The sequence below is a fragment of the Plodia interpunctella genome, chromosome 20 (genome assembly GCF_027563975.2).
Source record: "Plodia interpunctella isolate USDA-ARS_2022_Savannah chromosome 20, ilPloInte3.2, whole genome shotgun sequence".
Lineage (NCBI taxonomy): Eukaryota > Metazoa > Arthropoda > Insecta > Lepidoptera > Pyralidae > Plodia > Plodia interpunctella.
In genome coordinates this window covers 4,943,280-4,962,042 of record NC_071313.1, presented here as the reverse complement: position 1 = coordinate 4,962,042, position 18,763 = coordinate 4,943,280, and the positions used below count along the sequence as shown (strand labels likewise).

The 18,763-nt window shown below is 35.2% G+C and overlaps 1 protein-coding gene and 1 long non-coding RNA gene across 6 annotated transcripts in view; one reads left to right on the top strand and one right to left on the bottom strand.

Moving 5' to 3' along the window:
- LOC128678540 (paired box protein Pax-6-like) overlaps positions 1–18,763 on the bottom strand; it is a 50,492-nt gene that overhangs the window by 23,158 nt on the left and 8,571 nt on the right. For 3 of the 5 annotated variants that reach the window (XM_053760125.2, XM_053760123.2, XM_053760124.2), the window contains exons 3-4: positions 17,494–17,659; positions 13,794–13,974 (exon numbers count right to left, since the gene is read on the bottom strand). In XM_053760125.2, coding sequence (XP_053616100.1) covers positions 13,794–13,974; positions 17,494–17,659 — 347 coding nt within the window. The remainder of the gene's footprint in view (positions 1–13,793; positions 13,975–17,493; positions 17,660–18,763) is intronic. The other 2 variants (XM_053760126.2, XM_053760127.2) reach the window with 1 other exon arrangement.
- Positions 7,403–17,611, top strand: LOC128678542 (uncharacterized). Its single transcript, XR_008405653.1, has 3 exons — positions 7,403–7,453; positions 8,330–8,456; positions 17,475–17,611. It is a non-coding gene; the product is annotated as an uncharacterized LOC128678542 (long non-coding RNA).

The following is an 18,763-nucleotide window of genomic DNA, read 5'->3' as shown; positions in this document are numbered from 1 at the left end:
TTGAAATAGAAAAATGTTCCGAAAATAAATCCCCAAAGCAAAAAAAAAAAAGAAAAGTGGAATTCATTAAGACAGTCAATAGAAAAGTCGTTTTCACATAAAATCCGGCGCCATTCTACTTTGCGAACAAAAAAAGTGCATTACTATTGTCAAGCGCAGCCGGGGCCACAAAAGGCAACCTGCTGGGTGCATTGTACGACAATATTTTGGGTGAGTTTGCTCCTTAAAAGTGCTCGAAACGCACAACTGCGCACCTTTCACTATTTGTTTTTGCACTTACTGATTAATATTCGATGTATTGATATTGTGCACATTTTCATTACAGATATTGATGTAATTTTTTGCTAAAACGTATGCTATGTTATTGGGATTACACATATTTAGTTAGTATACTATTTTTGACAATCTACTTATATATAGTTCGATGTACAGATTTTATAAATTCTAATAAAGTTACGAGTGAGGTGAGATTTGCAAATCATAGTTATGGATGTCATTCCAATATTAAAATAAATTAATATTCTGGAATTGTGCATTTCCAAATAGTTATAATAATTACCTGTAGGTATCTTTTATGTTTAGTGATTTGTTCATAAGTAATCATAAGCTATTTATCTGAATGCAATTTTCTAAACGGTAGCTCTTAAAAAGCCGAGAAATCAAAATTTCGAACGCTTCACCCCTCAGTCACAGAAAACAATTATTTCCATAAATAAATTATTCCCAGACAAAGCCGAAAGCATTCAATTTATTAAATCCAGGAATCGCCAACAATTAAATCATCAATCACAACAAAACGTAAGATGTTCACACAATCCACATAAAGGTGCGCACACACCCATCCCCGCCTCCGGTGAGACTACGATGACAACATTAACTGCATTTAATTCGCGTTATTCCCACGAAATTCAAATCTAATTGTCGTTCCACTATTGTATACTACAATCAAAGAAATGGGTCAATACGTAAGAGGCTCATACGGTATTGTTTGATTGACTTATAGGAGTTATAGGCATTCTGTCGATACTCGCGCGCTTGTGTCGCGACGGGGGTCACCGGACCCCACATATTTATTAACTTCTAAGGTGCGCGGGGCCTATTGGGAATCATTTGAGAGTGAAATGATATGCAACGATTTATTAGGTGAGTTCTCATCGACTCGGATTTATTGTGGTTTAATAATGTACAGAGAATTGTTTGTTTTCAATGGAAATTTAATTTCTCAAGTACAAACTTTTTCACTTCAGTTTCGCCCGCTGGCATCCCTGTTTTTTAACATCGTGCGTTTTGTTAATTGTAATTTTTGAGTATGTAATGAAATAGAAAGGAATAGTCTACTCTTTCCACCAAATAATCAAAAATATTATTTTTCATCATCTTTCTGCCTGTAAGGGAAATTATTAAAAGTTTATTTGTTAACCGTCCGTCCCAGCTTCGGTAAACATAATAAATGGAATGACAATATATATTTATGAAAACCGCATGAAATTCCTAGTAGTATTAGTTTTTGAGTTTATCGCGAACAGACAGAGAACTGTTTTATAATACTCATATGTAAGAACTAAATAAGAAATCTAGGCTAAAAATAGAAGACGGAAGTGCTAAATTCAAAAAAGATTTGGTGCCCCGTCAATATCCGTCCAACCATAGAGATTTTTGTGTCCATAAATAATAAATAGGTATGATTTTCCCGCCTTACGCCGCGTCAGATTCGGCGGACGCGATTTTCCGCTAGATGTGTTGCCAGAATAATAAAAATCCGACAAAAATACTCGGGACCCACAGGCTGGCGTAAAATTGATTATTGATTTTATATACATTTGTACTTTATTATAATGTAATAGGGATCTTCGGGCGTCATGCGACCGTAGTAAGAAATAATGGGGATTGAAGTGTGATAAATGTCAATAAAATAATGACATCTAGTTATATGACAGATTCCAAAAAATCCAGTTTAGATTTATTACATAAAATTATATAAAACAAGTCTTCAAAAACCGTAATATTCTTAAGTCTATGATTTTATTATTACTATCTTCATATTTTCGAGTGTGTTGTTGCTAACATTAGTATCAGATTTTATTCAAGTCACCTTTTCTAGGCGATTTGAATACGTACGACTATGCTATCTATCTATGGAGTTTTTTGGAAAAAAATCTCAGGATTTTAATGCAATTGGCTATTTCAATTAATTTTGGGTAAATGAAATGCATAAAAATAAAAAAATCAAACACTATAAATGCCACTTTAATTCATTAATTTTATTATGGACGCGGTTTACTTTATTTTGTTCTGATTAAAGTATGTCAGGTTTTATATGCATTTTGACTCCGAATTAGTGACGTCACAGAATATCACTGTAGGTATACAAACGCCATAAACATTGTTTTTATATTAGAAAAAAGTACCTGATTTGACTAGTAATTGGACAATAGTAGTAGAAGTGAAGTTTGATTATCAAGAAAAAAGTAATTGAATTTTATGAAAAACCTCAATTTCTCACAACGCGAGTCAAAATGGAAATAACAACAGCTTATTGTTTACCAGAAGTCGTGAAATATGGGACAATATAGTATGAAAACATAGCAATAGGGTCAACATAATTAAATACCTACGTCTTTGAAGCCCAGCCATTTGGCAAGAGTCAATTGTATTTATTTCATGAACCGCCATTATAATTTTATATCAAAAGTAATAGCGGCCATTATTATTATTAAAATAATATAATAGTGTATTATTGAGCGTCGAGCAGGGATGAACGCCTGACTGAATCAGAATGACAATTTTTCAACGGCTTTTTTTGCACGTTTTTTTTTTGTTACAATTGTGATTTGAAAAAATATGGCGCGTGCTGTTTTGCGAGATTTTTATTTTATATGTACCAATTTTTGCCATGGGATTGGAAGCTTCAGTGTAAATAGTGGTTCGGTAAGTACTACTCATAGAAATAGGATTTTTCTGTTGTACTATATTGTACCACTTGTGTTTTATTATGTTTAAGAGTCACAAAAATATTAAGCCAGCTATTTTTAGCTTGATAACGGAGTGGAAGTTTGTGTATTGGTCTAATTAAAATATTCTGATATATTGACAGTTGCTAACCCATCACATATGAGAAGAATCTAGAGTTTATAAGCTTTTTCATTGATTTATTATTACAAAATAATAATTACAATAGAACAATTTCCATTGATTGAATTTTGCAATATGTGCGAAAGGAGAAGTCTTTTTCATTTTTGAAAATAAGTAACCTGATTCTCCGGAGGTCTTTAACTACATTTAGGTATACTAAATTTCATCAAAATCGGTCTGTGAAGGCGGAACAGACAGATTCGATAATATTAGTATGAATTTTATTAAACGAATCCTGCGCAATGTTGCGGAGTACATAACATTAATACGAATTTGTCAGTCCAATAAGTTAACTAACAACTTATCCAAGCAAACATCATTACCAATCGTATTACATTACAAATCCGAAAATGCGCAAATGTAATGTGTAATTAAACACCAGAACGACAATCGCGCGCACCGCACTGTGGCTTCGAAATAGCTACCATGATTATGGACAACTGACACCCAACAATCATTGGATCAAATCTAGCATCGAAAATTGGTCAAGTACGAGTCGGTAGACTTGAATGGTCCCGTACCATTGCACCATGCACGGTGCTATTAGTAAAATCCAAGTTGCGGCGTAAGTACAAAAATGAACTAACATTTTTAATTGTCCCACTGCTGGGCAAGGCAAATACTTTTAAGCAGTTATATAGAGTATAGTTTTAATTAATTTATTTTTTATTTATAATTTAATTTAGAAAACTTATTTTTTCTTTTGTATTCCATCATATATCGCGAAAAATAAATATAGAAAAGAGGTCCAGTTTTTAGCTATTATTTGTTATTTTGTGTTGCGTTAGTACTCTTTTGGTACGGAACCCTAATAAACTTGTTAATATTCATGATGTCAAGATAGTGTTATTACATTTAATACCCACCCTCGAACAAAACGAAACGATGTCGTTTAGCGAACAATAGTGCGGACGCCGCATAAAATTATAATAAATATTGACAGAGCGAGACAGATACAGTTTTAGTGTAGATGGAGGGAGATAGCTAGCGGTCATCCCTAATGTTGTTTGCGATGTCACCGCGCTATAAAGCCGGTCGTCCAGAGTTGAGAGATACGCTATATAATTTAAGGATACCATATAAAGTTTTGGGTCAATTAACTATATAAACATTGCTTTTCGCATTGTTCCAACATGATTTCAATTAAATTTAATCAAGCAATATTCTCAGCTGAATTTCATTACTCCACAATTTTGAAACTTAGAACTCATTACTCGTATTAATCTGATATATATAACATGTATGTGGCATAATGCGACTATGCACAAAGGGCTTTTAGCTAAACACTATCCATTAGGCTAATTTTCAGCAGGTGTCCTGAGAATTATGTTTGCTAGCGTTTCATACACACAAATATCACCAAAGTCTTTATTGACATTGGATTATTTATAAGCATAATTTTTAACATATGAATATTCATAAACTCTTACGGTTTTAGGTAATATATCTTGGTTAATTATTTTTTCTTCTACACATACGGAATTCTTATGCTAAATGTAAAAAAATACCTTGGGAATTGTAAAAGTGCGTTTAATTTAGTTTTTTATTTTAATTATTTTCTTAACTTGTTACGATACTCTTTCTCAAAATAATATAGTAACGGTATTTAGTGGAGTTTCGTCCTAAATAATAAAGGTGACAGTGTTGTCTCGTCATAGGGATGTGAACAAGGGCTAATAGATGTACTTCAAGTGTCCACGGGGTCTCGCCTCATAAGTCATAACTCATGTGGCAACTAGGGTGCTTGAATTGTCTGCACTGCATCGGATTCGGATCGAATCCTATTATTGTCGCATGAGTGACGATACTGAGACTCCCTAATGTCAGTGTCATCTGTATAATTATTTAAAATGGCCTTAAATTTGATAAATGTTTGGTTAACTTTTGAAAGGGGCAGAGAATGAGGTTATAGGGTAAATAGTGATTGTAATTTACAATGTTCTAAAATAAGTTCATTTGTATTAAAACTTCTCAATTATAATGCAATAATTATAATGTAAAAATAAGTAAAAAAAACTAAATTAATGAATCTCCTATTGTAATATTAACCACTTAATACAGCTTTTTCTTTTAAGAAAGCTTTTAAAATGATTTCAGGAGAATTTTGACAAATGTTTTATTGTTGGCAACACCGTTATCTATCTATCACACTCGAAAATTCACAATTCAGCTCCAGGCACAAAAAAAAAAACGACAGCTCGTCTTTATTCCTTACGGAGCGGACAGAGCAAGAGTTGCGACTGGATGGCGAGCCTATTGACACAGTAAAAACGTAATAATCTATACATATAATAAAACTGTAAGTGGGCTATGTCTGTATGTAATACTTGATGTTGCCCGGGGCTTCGCACCTGTGGGAATTTTGATATAAAATATATACATATAGCAATATTGGATAATGTACCTTTCTAATGGTGAAATAATTTTTGAATTCGGTTCGATAGTTTCGGAGATTGCCTTAAACATACAAATTCACAATGTCACAACTCACAAACGCCTACCTCTTTATAATAATAGTATATGTATGAACAAGTTAGTACTAGGCTCGCAGCACGTAGCTGCGACGACGACGTATCGTAGCGCATCCGCAGGCGGTTATCCACGTATGTGTACGATATGGATTAATACAGTCAAGCCTAAACACGCGTCTCAAGTCTTAAGTAAAAGAAAAAAAAAACAAGTTTTGTCACCAGGCAAAATAAAAATTTAATTATTTTTAGGTTTCCATAGCAAAAAGGTACTTATCACATTTATAGATTTGTCATGTCTGTCTGTCCGTAAGTCAGCTACTTAATTCTGAAATTACATAATAGGAATTCCTGAATGCTCTATATCTGTGTATCGTCAGCCATTTGCACTATTGCCAGTCATTAGATATGCATTCCTGGCGGAACTAGAATGTGCAACGTGCACGCCTATGCGAATAGTTCGTGGTTACATGCGAACATTCCAATGATATGAGTGAACTGTATGTATTCAGCTGTTTGTGATACCATAATGGGCCATTTGACTGGATAAATTGACATTGAAAATTAGTACCAATTTTATTTAAAAAAAACTTGGAAGTTGATTCATGTTAAAAAAAGATCTACTAAGTCATACAGATACATAAACATGTAAAGTTTATAATATTATTGCGTCGGGGCTTAATAAATTAATTAGGCTGTATTAATTTTTTTCTAACAGTTTCATAAACTGATTTATTTTTCATAATACTGGCACTTGTAAATATACTTTTATTTTTAATCCATAAAAACACGTGTATAGCGTTCGATATTCAAATGGATTATATTGACGCGGGCGCTAACTGCAGCATATGTCTGATTTGAATGTACCCACCCCTCCGTGCAAACGAGATTTAGCGGCACTTGTTTACGGGGCTTAAAAACAAATACGTTCCATTTTCGAATATTGTAATTGTATTTATTGCTAGTGTTTCTTACATTTTTTTATGGTTAATAAATATTGTTGGAAAGAAAAATATAAAATAATTTCAAACTATTTAGGTATATGTATCTAACTATTCGTAAAATACTAATACTTTATTTTAGAATTGCTACTTTTCAACTAGTCTTTGGTATTTCAAAACTAAAAATTAATATGGATAATTACATTACATAATGTTCTTATATCTGTGATATGGAGTTTGCTTAACAGTGATGTGTTACGACAAGTTAGTTACGATTTTGAAGTCAAAATGCATCTGTACACTATTTTAATGATTAAGAGCAAAAAAAAATTAAAATTCTCAATTATAGAGAAATTAAATTTTTGTGTTTATATATTGCGGTTTTAAAGTTATTGGGTGGAATTTTGAGAGAAATCTGAATAGATAAAACAGTTTTCAGTACATCTATGAGTAAGTCTGTGAGCATATCTATGAGAAATTCTGGTGCTGGCTGCAAAGGAGAAAGAAAAAATATTGAATTAAGATTAGAGAATTAAACATTTTAAAATTAGAACGCAAATTAGTTGCCTGCCAGACGCCAGACAGCACGCGGCAACAAAGGTGCTCCGAATTGTTTCCCAACTTGGCGGGCAAGTGAAAACAAATTAATCCAAGATGTTAATGTTGCTTATCAAAGAAGGCCTACGTCTGATTATGACTGCGAGTTCCCCGTTTGAAGTGCAGTGGACTGTGAGAGCCCAAGAATGCCTTGAGTCGGGCTCCCCACTCCGCTTTGAATAAAATGTGGGTAAATTAAATTGAGCTTAAGATGTAACCGCTATTGGTAATTCTCTAAGACATAAGGGCTATGAAGTAGGATTCTTCAATTCTATCACAATACAGAAAAATATATATATGAAAGAAACAATAATGGTAAGTCCTTCTGGCATGATAGGGACCAACACTTTTGAATGAACTTTTTACGGCATTTCTTCTCAGCAGTGGTCGTTTCGTTTGCTCTAAAAAGACAGATTGCTTGTTTAATTACTAACTAAACATTTTGGTTTTATTTGTTTAGTGAGTTCAATATTAAATAATTGATCTGATCTACCCTCTATAGCATGTATGTACTTGTTTGTAATCGGTATCTGTCTGTTATCGGACGATGTTATCGCTATTTAATATTACCCCGGGTTAGGGGAGGGTACCGTTGGCAAAATAGAAAATAGTCTTAGTAAAATCTAAGATTGTGTTAAAAACATATTTTGAACTGTTTTTGTAACAAAATCTTTTTACACGATATTTTATTGGCAGATTCTATTAATTCAACGAAACATATTTTTTGTTAAACACGATAACTTTTTTATGACCCAGTATAAATATAAAGTACATAGCTTTATATTAATATTGGCTTTTATATTAAAATATTTTAACTTGGTCTTCAGATTTTTTGTTAAACACGACATTTATATTTTTATATAAATAAATATATATAAATATAAATTAGGACAAATCACACAGATTGAGCTAGCCCCAAAGTAAGTTCGAGACTTGTGTTACGGGATACTAACTCAACGATACTATATTTTATAACAAATACATATATAGATAAACATCCAAGACCCGGGCCAATCAGAAAAAGATCATTTTCCATCATGACCCGACCGGGGATCGAACCCGGGACCTCTCGGTTCAGAGGCAAGAACTTTACCACTGCGCCACCGAGGTCATCAAATTATAGTCTCTAAAAATTGTATTTGAACATGAACTTTATAAAAATAAATACTTGTAGTCGTATTTACATTCCAGACATACACAATGTGGCTCAATCAATTGTTATGTGCCCAGTACCAATGCGGGAGGATCATTTGGGCCGCAGCGGGATTTACTCTTAATATACGCAATCTGTTGCGTAGTATGTCCAGTCTATAGTAAAGTAAGTGTGTACGATATCACCGGGAATTTGTGATTTCAAAACAGCCAGATATTTGTTCCTTATGTAATTTACCCATTGTTGTTCATTTTAGTAGTCGATGGACTCAACATTTAGCATTGATATATTTTTTTATTTAATACCCCTTATCAGATACGGACACTATAATATTATACACTTAGCAGTAGTTGAACAGGTAAACAACTTTTAATTACTAAAAACGTGTATTCTATGAATACCCCTATGAATTTAATGATGAACCCTAACAATGGATTTTGCTATGCCGAAAAAAAAAGAAATCGCTTCTAAAATTGAAATCTCAATATTCTCGTCATAAAACAGTCGATGCGATACTGGCAGGCGATAATAATAAGGAGCGAATAATACAAAAATTGCATATCCCGGCTTAGCGCGCACGTGGCGCACGATGGTTATCTCGCTTCGCTTGGCACCCTCGCCTCGCCCGTGTTTCTGTTGACTGTACCGCGCGGCCTGATTTGCGAACTGCTTAACTGTTTGGCTAGCAGGCTGGCTGTGTTTGAAAAAAAAAATATTCCACTTCATTCACAACATAGGTAACCACGAAAGCGAAAAAACTACGTAACTACGTTCCGATATTTATATTCATGTTGGTGATTTTGTGTTGTTCTTGTGACTGTGATGGCTGCATATGGAAATGCAAAGAGATCTTAGTCCATACAATTATTAGATTCATAGATCCAAAATGAATATGTCAAATGTAATGAATATGAACTATATATATATATATATATATATATATATATATATATATATATATATATATATATATATATATATATATATATATATATATATATATATATATATTTGAATATATAGAACTAAAAAAGTTTACACTTTATGTTTCTTATATTTTTTCAAAAGCATATAGTAACTAAATTCGGTTGAATACATCCGAGTCTGTGTATGCTGTATATTAGGTCAGTTCTTGTTTTGAAAATTTAATGCATAGATGTTATATTTAATTTGTTAAAATGAATAATAGCCACAAAAAAATCAAATCACTATTTAAAACATCGATAACTGAAGTGGATAGTTAATTTGAAACAAAAATAAAGCTTCTCCCTCTACCCCGGAGGTATTTTTGCGAATGACATCAAAATTAACCGCACATGGACGAGACAACCGTAATTCTATATATTTATTTGCTCTTCCGATTACACACTCGACATCAATATAAGCCTTAAATCCTTTGAATTGTGGTATTAATTTCCCTCCAACACTTCTTATTTTTAAGTTACTTTCGCGATATTTTCCTTTGCGCGAAAATAAATCTAACTTGTTGTGCAATAGACGATATTTTTCTTTGTTTTTTCTATAATCTATCTTCAGTGTAGGAGCAAGGAAGTATGAACTTTATTCCGTAAAATATAAGGTTAATTTTCGCTAGTTAAAATGAGAGTAGGGTAAAGGCGCCTATAGTGGGCCGCATGCAGGTCACGCGTCGGCCACGCGTCCCAGAGATAATCTCTTTGCCGGACTGCTTTGTTACAATTTGTTGCTGCGATATATCCCCTCCACCCCCGTGAGATCCGAGTCTCAGATATGAGTCGTAATGATATTTTAAATCAGCGATACGAGCTATTTATTTATTGGCTTTTATTTATTGAGAATGGGATTTCACTCAAGTCAGCCGTAAGGATAAGTAGAAATCAAATCTGTTTTTGTTGATATAGCACTTGTAATGACACTTGAGGGAGTAATTGTAGCTTAAGGGCTGTACAGCCTAAACCAAAATTCGATTTGAAAATTAAAGTTGTATGTACAGGTACGTGTCTGAATCATTTATAATAAACTAGCGACCCGGCCCGGCTTCGCGCGATATAATACATAATAAGACTGTTTTGTATAACCTTCGGGAATAAATTGTGTAAATAACAGTGTATCAAAGTAACTTAAGTATAACTTAAGTATATCAAAATACTTTGCGTGGTTTAAAAGAAGAAATCTTCTAAACCGAACGAGAAACCACGCGATTTTTGTATGTAGTGATTAGATGGAAGACTAAAGAGTACTAGTATTATAATTTCTAATATCAGAGTTCCTGATATTATATGCATATATATGTCAAAAGAATATTTGACGATTTAACTTAACAAAGAAAGACACAAAATTTAGATCTCGTTACAATGTAAATAAAATCAACTTTACCGAATTACAGTTCTATTCCAAAATTAAAACCATAAAATTTGTGAGGACATTGTGGAAACACTAACCGTGAAACCTTGCAAAAGTCAACCGACTACCGAAAAAAATAACATGCCTGTCAGTAAGTGACAAGAAAATATAACAATACAATGAAATAAAGTTGTCATCCCCAGTTAAAGTGCCGGGAGCGTGCTAAATGCATTAATTTGGCCTGGATTTAGTGGTCCGGAAGTGATTTGCAACGGGAACGCATGCTCGGCCGAGATATGGCCCAGTGACAACTATTGACCCTTGTACCCTACCGCAATCTCCAAAATCTAATTTAAACTCTATACGTGTTGATATTAAGTTATTTTTTGAGTGGTGCGGTCAGATGTTTAGGGATGTATAATAGTGATAGGGTAGCACTACTTTTAGTTAAGGGTCGTTACTGTGAAGGCTTAACGACAGTTTCGTGCTGTTAATCTGCTGTAGAAATATTAATGACAGCTTACTTCATCTTTGTACTGTAGCTTAGTTTTTGTAATATTTTTATATTTCATATTTAATTTTAGAGAATCATAACTTCATTTCATACTTAATATGTATCTATTCATTTGGTCTCTATTTTAACACTTAAGGTGATACATAACTGCACACTAGCGCCACCATCACATTTTACCAATTTCTTTTGTTTATTAGCGAACACTAAAAATATTATAGAATATAGTCACAATCTACTAAACCGAAAACGGTGGCCACCAAAATCTTCATAGTAGACTATAATATATGAAATTAAAATAAAGTTAGTTAAAAGATAACACGAGAAAAAGTTTTTAACCCTCATTCATCCCCATCAAAGTTTGTTGAGTTTGTGACATAGCTGACAAACTTCAGTAGTGCCGTCTGGGAGGTACGGCCACGTTTTGTGTAAACATATTATGCCGAAATGTCTATGCCGCTTCCGTCCTGGCAGAAAGGACAAAGCTAGTGCTGGCTTGATGTTATGTCGATGGATGGTAATGACAACTAGGATGCAGAAAACCGTGCGAAGTGAAGAAGAAAAGTAGAATAGGTACCCTGGCTCCGACTTTTCACAGAAGAAACCTAGCAAAAATATGTTACTTGTATACTGTTTCAGAGTTGTGTTAAATACGTGACAGTTATATTATCTATTCAGAGTTGTGTTATATATGTTAACTATCTCAGAATTATGTTAGCTTCATGTATGGTCCCGTGCGAAAATCATGTGGGTGAAGCCGCGGGCAAAACTTATTGTTTTTATCTAAAATCCATTCAGATATTAATCTTTTCAGTCTATCAAAAACAAATTATCTCGTCTATTTTCAGTTTTCATTAAAACTTAATAAAACCTGACGAGACTCGACATAATATCAAAATGAAACCCCACATATTCAATATCCAAGCACCCTTAAGACAATATATCTACACAAACTCCAATATAACCGATATTTCAGTCTCAAACACTCTTTACCTATAATAATCGTATCTTATAGGTACAGAGCCACCCTTAGAGGTTCCCTCGCTGATAACTTAAAGACTTTATCCCCTGTATAGGAATTTTTACGGTAACAAAAGCCCTCATATTTTCTTTATTCATGCCGTGTCAAAATCGCCCGCTTTCCCCCTTTTAGACTCGGAAAAAAGAGACACCTATCCAACTCTTTCCCTCTCATTAGCGTTTGTGTATCGCTGTCTCGTTTCGAGATTTTCCCTCTGTTTCGGTTTCGTGTTTTTCTCGATATCCTCCGCGGTACTTAATGTGCAGTTTTTTTTGTGAAGCGTCACCAACAGGATGATCGCGCATATTTCTTAATTAATTTATGTTAAGTACTCGAGAGGGAGATCTCAAAAAGGGTGTTAAAATTCCTAAGAAGTCGTAAAAAGTTTCTAAGACTCACGCAGTTACAACTCCTTCGGTACATTAAGTTTACGGTGTTTTATTATGGACTCATAAGTTTTTCACGGATCTTAAACACGATATAACGTCAAACGAGACAAGTTCTTAAAATCTCTCAAAATACATAAAACAAGGGTAAACACCCATGTTTATGTCTCGAATTGTCTGTCAGTCACAAAAACATTGAACTTTTCTCGTATCTAAATATTAATATTAGATACCTAGTCTATAACTTATACTTATGTTTAGGTAATAAGAATTTTCTTTGAAGAAATATATGATTTAATCTGTCTGCTCAATCATCCTTTAGTATACTTGAGTGTATCTACATATTAGCAAAAAAATGTATTTGTATTTGTTTGTTTTCGTATTTCTACTTTTCTAAATTAAAAAAATCCAATTTACTCGATTAATGTAATGGCATTAAACTGTCTGCTTGTAAATGATTTAACAACTATATAGTATTTTGATACCAAATACATACAGAAATATGAATAAATCGAAACGAATTTCCGTTAAAACCCGGGGCAGGGTCGACCCGACATTATTATAAAAGCATCCTCTATATTCAAAGACGTATCAACGTCTAAAGGATGTCCCAGTAGGGAGCGGGCCGTATTCAAAAAGGGGAAAAATGAAGAAAAAAGTTATAACGTCATATTGTTTTGCCACGGAGCGGGCGGGTGGGGAGACAGGGCCCTCCTGTATAGTGCGGGGGTAAGATAAGGCGTTATAGCATCCTGTATAACCACAATATAGCTACGAGCAAACCATTGTGTTCCAAGGCTCGCCCTTCCATAATTTCATACTTTCCAAAGGCGTTTCGCCGAATCGTGCCTTTACCGCGACGTTCGAGAATTATTTTTCATTTCGTGTTTTGTTTAAATTTTTGGCTATTCATTTAGATTTTCATATTGTACAAATACATTTTGAAATGTGATTTCGTATTTTTGCATCATTTCCGTTGTATGGCATTTCATAAAGATGCAAAATGAGCAGCAAAGATGGTTATATTAAAATTAACTGCAAAATACACACAACAAAAATAATATTGTACACAGGGTACTATAATATTGTACATATGTTATTTTAGTGTTTCGTCTATCTAGTGTTATATCGATATTTGTCTTTAATTTGTACGTTTTTACTTTCAGTGAAAACTGAATAAGTAAGTCATCTGAATCAGCAACACTTTTTTCATGCACATTAAAAAACCGAAGGCTTATAAATTCTTATAATTAGGTACTCACGCTAGGAATATTATCAGAGGTGCAGACGCCCTCACTGAGCAGACGATCCCGTATTTCCCAGGCGAAAATAGACGGGCACTCCCTCTTGTATTGCGCGATCTTGCTGACCACCTCCGCGGTCGCCACGCGCGGTTTCGAGCCGCCAATCGCGCGGGGCCTGATCGACCCCGTCTCATAGTACCTGCGTTGAAGGGTTACAATTTATTTAATTAATAGCAACAGATGTATATCTTACAATCTACCTAAAATCAAGATTAAGGAGCTGGTATAAATTTTAATCCCTAAACATATTCTGTAATATGTACATACATTGTTGGTTGTCAGTAAAATGAAATTTACATTTTTAACACTCGACGATAGGAGTGTGGTGTAGAGTTTAACGTATCTGTGTATCTGTATATCTGGCCGTGGCTTCGTAGCAGCTAAACGGTTGAATAAATTTTGACTGTAGCCGAAATAAACGCTAAATCAAACAGCTTGATGGTAATTAATAGTTATCCAATGTGATGTCCACACTCACATATCCACATGGCCTTGGTATTGTATTATCCACATAGCTCACGTTCAAAACGCAAAAGGAGTACAAAACAATTTTGTCACTGCATTAGGACGGTCGCCAGCGCTTCATAGAACCACGTCATAGTGACGCAGCATCTATCGGCTAGGGTGTCTCGAGACAGACACGTGACTTGCAATGTTTGGATGCTGTGGTGAGGACTAATCGTGTTGAATCATTAGTTATTTTTGAGTGTGGCAATCTTTTACACTTATCCGATAAAAGTACTTTCTGTTGTGGTAATACTAGCAAGTTTCATTTGTTTAGCAGTCTGTCTCGGATAACCATAATTTGGTTTTTAACCATAATTATATACCTATACCTAATCTCCCTCTGGAATGACACTATCTATCGATGAAAACCGTAAAAAAATCCGTCCGCTAGTTTTGACTTTATCACGTTCATACAGACAAACATATGTGGACACTCTTTGTATAATGTGTAAGGATGATTTATAATTTCAAAATATGAATCTATCTTTGCTTTTGTAACTGAAATTTTCCCGCGCATTAACATTAAAGTAACCCGCGGATTGGTTAACCAATCTCGTATGCGTGCGCCATACAAAATTGTTATTGTTGAACATTGACAAAGCGACGGCTATATTTAACATAACCTACCCCGTAAATTCCACCACCGCAGCTTCACACCGCAAATACTCCCGTCTGGTACAACCACGGCGACTACAAGGTCGTTGAAACATCAGCAACATTAAATAAAAAAGGTTCGTGCTTTGTCCGGTTAATATAATTAATGTAACTACAAGCGGGCCAAGCCAGGATGTGATGTCGGGAGTTTCAGTGTTAAATTTAAGCGGTTCCAACATGGTAGTCTTCAAGGGAAGGTTTCAACAGTCGCCAACAGTTGGCACAGGTTCGCGAGGGTGGTCCGGTGTCCGGTGTCGGAGCCCCGGCCGCCCGAGGTGTCGGGTTCGGTTCCCGGTACGTTCGCGATCGCCAGCTGACGGTGACAGGCTTACCAGTACAAAATTATTTATTATATACTAGCGGCCCGATCCGGCTTCGCTCGGGTATAAACATAATAAATAATACACCTAAATCTTCCTCAGGAATCACACAATTTTTTGGTGAAAACCGCATGTAAATCCGTGCCGTTGGTTTTGAGTTTATTGCAAACAGACAGACAGACAGACACGGCAGAGGACTTTGTAATATATAAGGACTAGCAACCCGGTCCGGCATCAGACGATGTCTATAACTTTTCCGGAACCAATTATCTAAACAACAGTTTTGCATCAAAATCCTTTGCGTGGTTTAAAAGAAGAAAACTTAGTAACAAACAGACGCGGAGGGCGACTATAGTTTATACCTACTATGTAGTGAATTTGCTAAAGCATTCATACATGTTTGTATGTTATTTTCTCATGATCGATATTTCAAAACTGGAATTTAAAAAACATTTACGGCTGAATGGGATCTGATCAATGTAAATAAAAAAACACTACTATTTTTAACTACTGAATACTAGGTACAATTGAATATTTTTGTATTTCTATTTTGACAACAAAATTTCCGTTTCTGGTAATTTTCTTCGTTTGTGGATTCCTTTCTTCCTTCTTACTTTGTGAACATTGTTACTTATTTCTCAGATCATAGGTAATACTTATAGGACAATATCAAATTCAATCGACGTTGAAACCACAAACAAAAAATATACAACTTTAGTAGATATATTAAAATAGACGTGATCAAGTTACCTGCTTACCTCCGTCACCTTGTCTGTCTGTCTGTCACATGTTGCTGTTAACACTATCAAATTCCTAAGGTGCGTACACATCGACATTAGTTATATGTCATATAGTTAATAAATATAAAGATAAGATATATTAAATAAAAGTATAATTTAAACTTGAAATCAAGATTATTTAACCACAGTGTCGCAGAAAAACATTTATTAATTGTCCTTCATTTAGGTCAGTCTCCAGGAGATAGGTACATGCATACCAAATTTTATCAAAATCGGTCCCGTGGTTTAGCCGTGAAAAGGGGAACAGACAGACAGATAGACTGACAGCCAGACTTTCGCATTTATAATACTAGCTGCGCCCCGGGACTTCGCTACCGTGGGAATTCTTGGATAAAAACCCAACTGTTGAATTTGATATTATCCTATAAGTATGTGTTATTCCAGGCTATATTCTACCCGTGTACCAAATTTCATAGCGATTCGTCCAGTCGAAGAGTGCGTGAAAGAGTAACAAACATACACATACACATACATCCTCACAAACTTTCGCATTTATAATATTAGTAGGATTAGTATGAATATGGTTATGCAATATCAATCACCTTACGAATTCGTATACGCGCCTTAATTACTGATTGATTTGAGTCCACGAAGCCTGCGGTTTGGAGGTATGTGGGTATAATGCTGCGGTCGCGACCAGTTAGCTGGGGATCCGCTTCCATTGCATTTTTCAGATAGTTCTGGATAGTATTGCCTTCTATCAGAACTGTGGTTTTGTTCTAGTTAGTGGTTCTGTGTCTAGTTCAAAGTAGCTTTTTTCCCTACACTTAATTAACTTTCAGCAAGGCATATATCAGTTTTTTCTTTTTTTGTCAAACTTCTGCCGGATCTGTCACAATCCACCCAATTTATCTGTGACCACCCAATGCTAGTGCAACTCTTAATCCATCCATCATGGAGAATCTAGGTAGCTCGTTAGGAGGGTTTGGAGTCGAGTGAAAAAGTAGGCTAGTATGTAGCTCAAAAGTTACTAATTTATTTTATTATTCTTATATTTCTTATTCTTATATTCTTTAGTGTAAAACCTGACCGCTGAAATCCGATTATTAGACGTATACATTTCTTTTTTCAGAAGATTTGTAGCATGTAATCGATGCATCATGAGATTGGATTTACGTCTATCTATTGAACCGGTGCAAATGCGGGTTAATCTGCATCATTGGGTGGTCACAGAAAAAATGGGTGGATCGTGACAGATCTGGCAGAATATTGACAAAAAAAGAAAATGTTGATATGCCTTGCTGAAAGTTAAATAAGTGTAAGTAGAAAAAAGATGTCGCAAGGCCACACGTCGGTGTGTCATCTATATAAGACAGGAGATTTGGTGGCACACTCTGACCAGCTGTTCTATATTATAGAATGTGTGTGTGAGCTGACCTGCCGAGGATCTTGGACACGCAGCCGTTGGAGACCTGCAGGATGCGGCTGATGTCGCAAGGTCGCGCGCCGGAGTGCGCCAACTCCACGATCTTCTGCCGCGTCGAGTCCGGCAGAGGCCGCCCTCCTACAAATACGCCGCCGAGCTGGTTAACACCGCTGTGACCTGTCGCATCATAAGTCTGCTTACTCCAATTAATCACGTCCACAGTAGACTTGGTAATGCAACAGGTTTATACACTACGTGCATTGTGGGGCGTGCGCTGTGTTTGACAAGTCTGGTGTGCGACAGAGATGGTAAGTAGTAAGCGATGGTTCAGTCCATCTTTGTTGCATAATAGACTTCACAGAGCACGCCCTTAGGACTTGATGTAGCAAACAATGTAATAATAGCCAAATCTGTATAAGCCACAATATTTTGGACCGACTTCCATATAAGATCAAGAGTATTTTGTCCAAAATTTTTGAGAGATTACTTTCCAATCAATATAACTTTAATTGTGATTATGTTATTTAAGATACGGATAAAAACGCGTGTCGGTTATTTGCTATTTCAAGTCCTTTACCAACTGCGGTGACAAAATACTTCAACTATTATTTTTACTAACTTTATAAAAAAGTTCGTAAAACTAAAAACACTTTACAGAATTACAAAAATTTTATTGAGAACTAAAAACACTACATACACTTATTATAAATAAAATTGATGAATTAAAGTGACATTTGATTATCGTGTTTTATTGTGTGAATGTATAATACCTATATACATTTTATTTAATAACTAGGCAACTACCCAATCACTGTCCACGCCTTGCCTCAAAAATGGCGCCCGATTTGTATCTCTCAAGAGTTTCACGGGCCATAGCCCGGTCCTTTGAGGCTTGCATGGGGACATGGGTCCAACATGTAGAGGCCTTGTGAGATGTTTGATCTAAAATGGTGTGGGGCACAATCCAAAGCACGCTCGCAAGCACGCCACGGAGATGTACTTGCGAACAATTTTTAGAAAGTGCAGGACTATTGGAATATAATGTATACTACAACGTATAGGGCTATTGGGTTGAATAGGCTGTATATGTGTACAGGTCTGTGAGACGAAACTATGTCGCCTGCCTGACCAATGTATAAACACGGATAAAATAGGCAGGCGGTGACTCGCCAGCTCTGTCAATGGGCTCCCGAAAAAGGCTGCACGATGCAAAAAATGCTGCAGAGAGGGCGTGTAGTTGCAGTACCTAGTCGACCATTTTTATGAGAAAATATGGAAAAC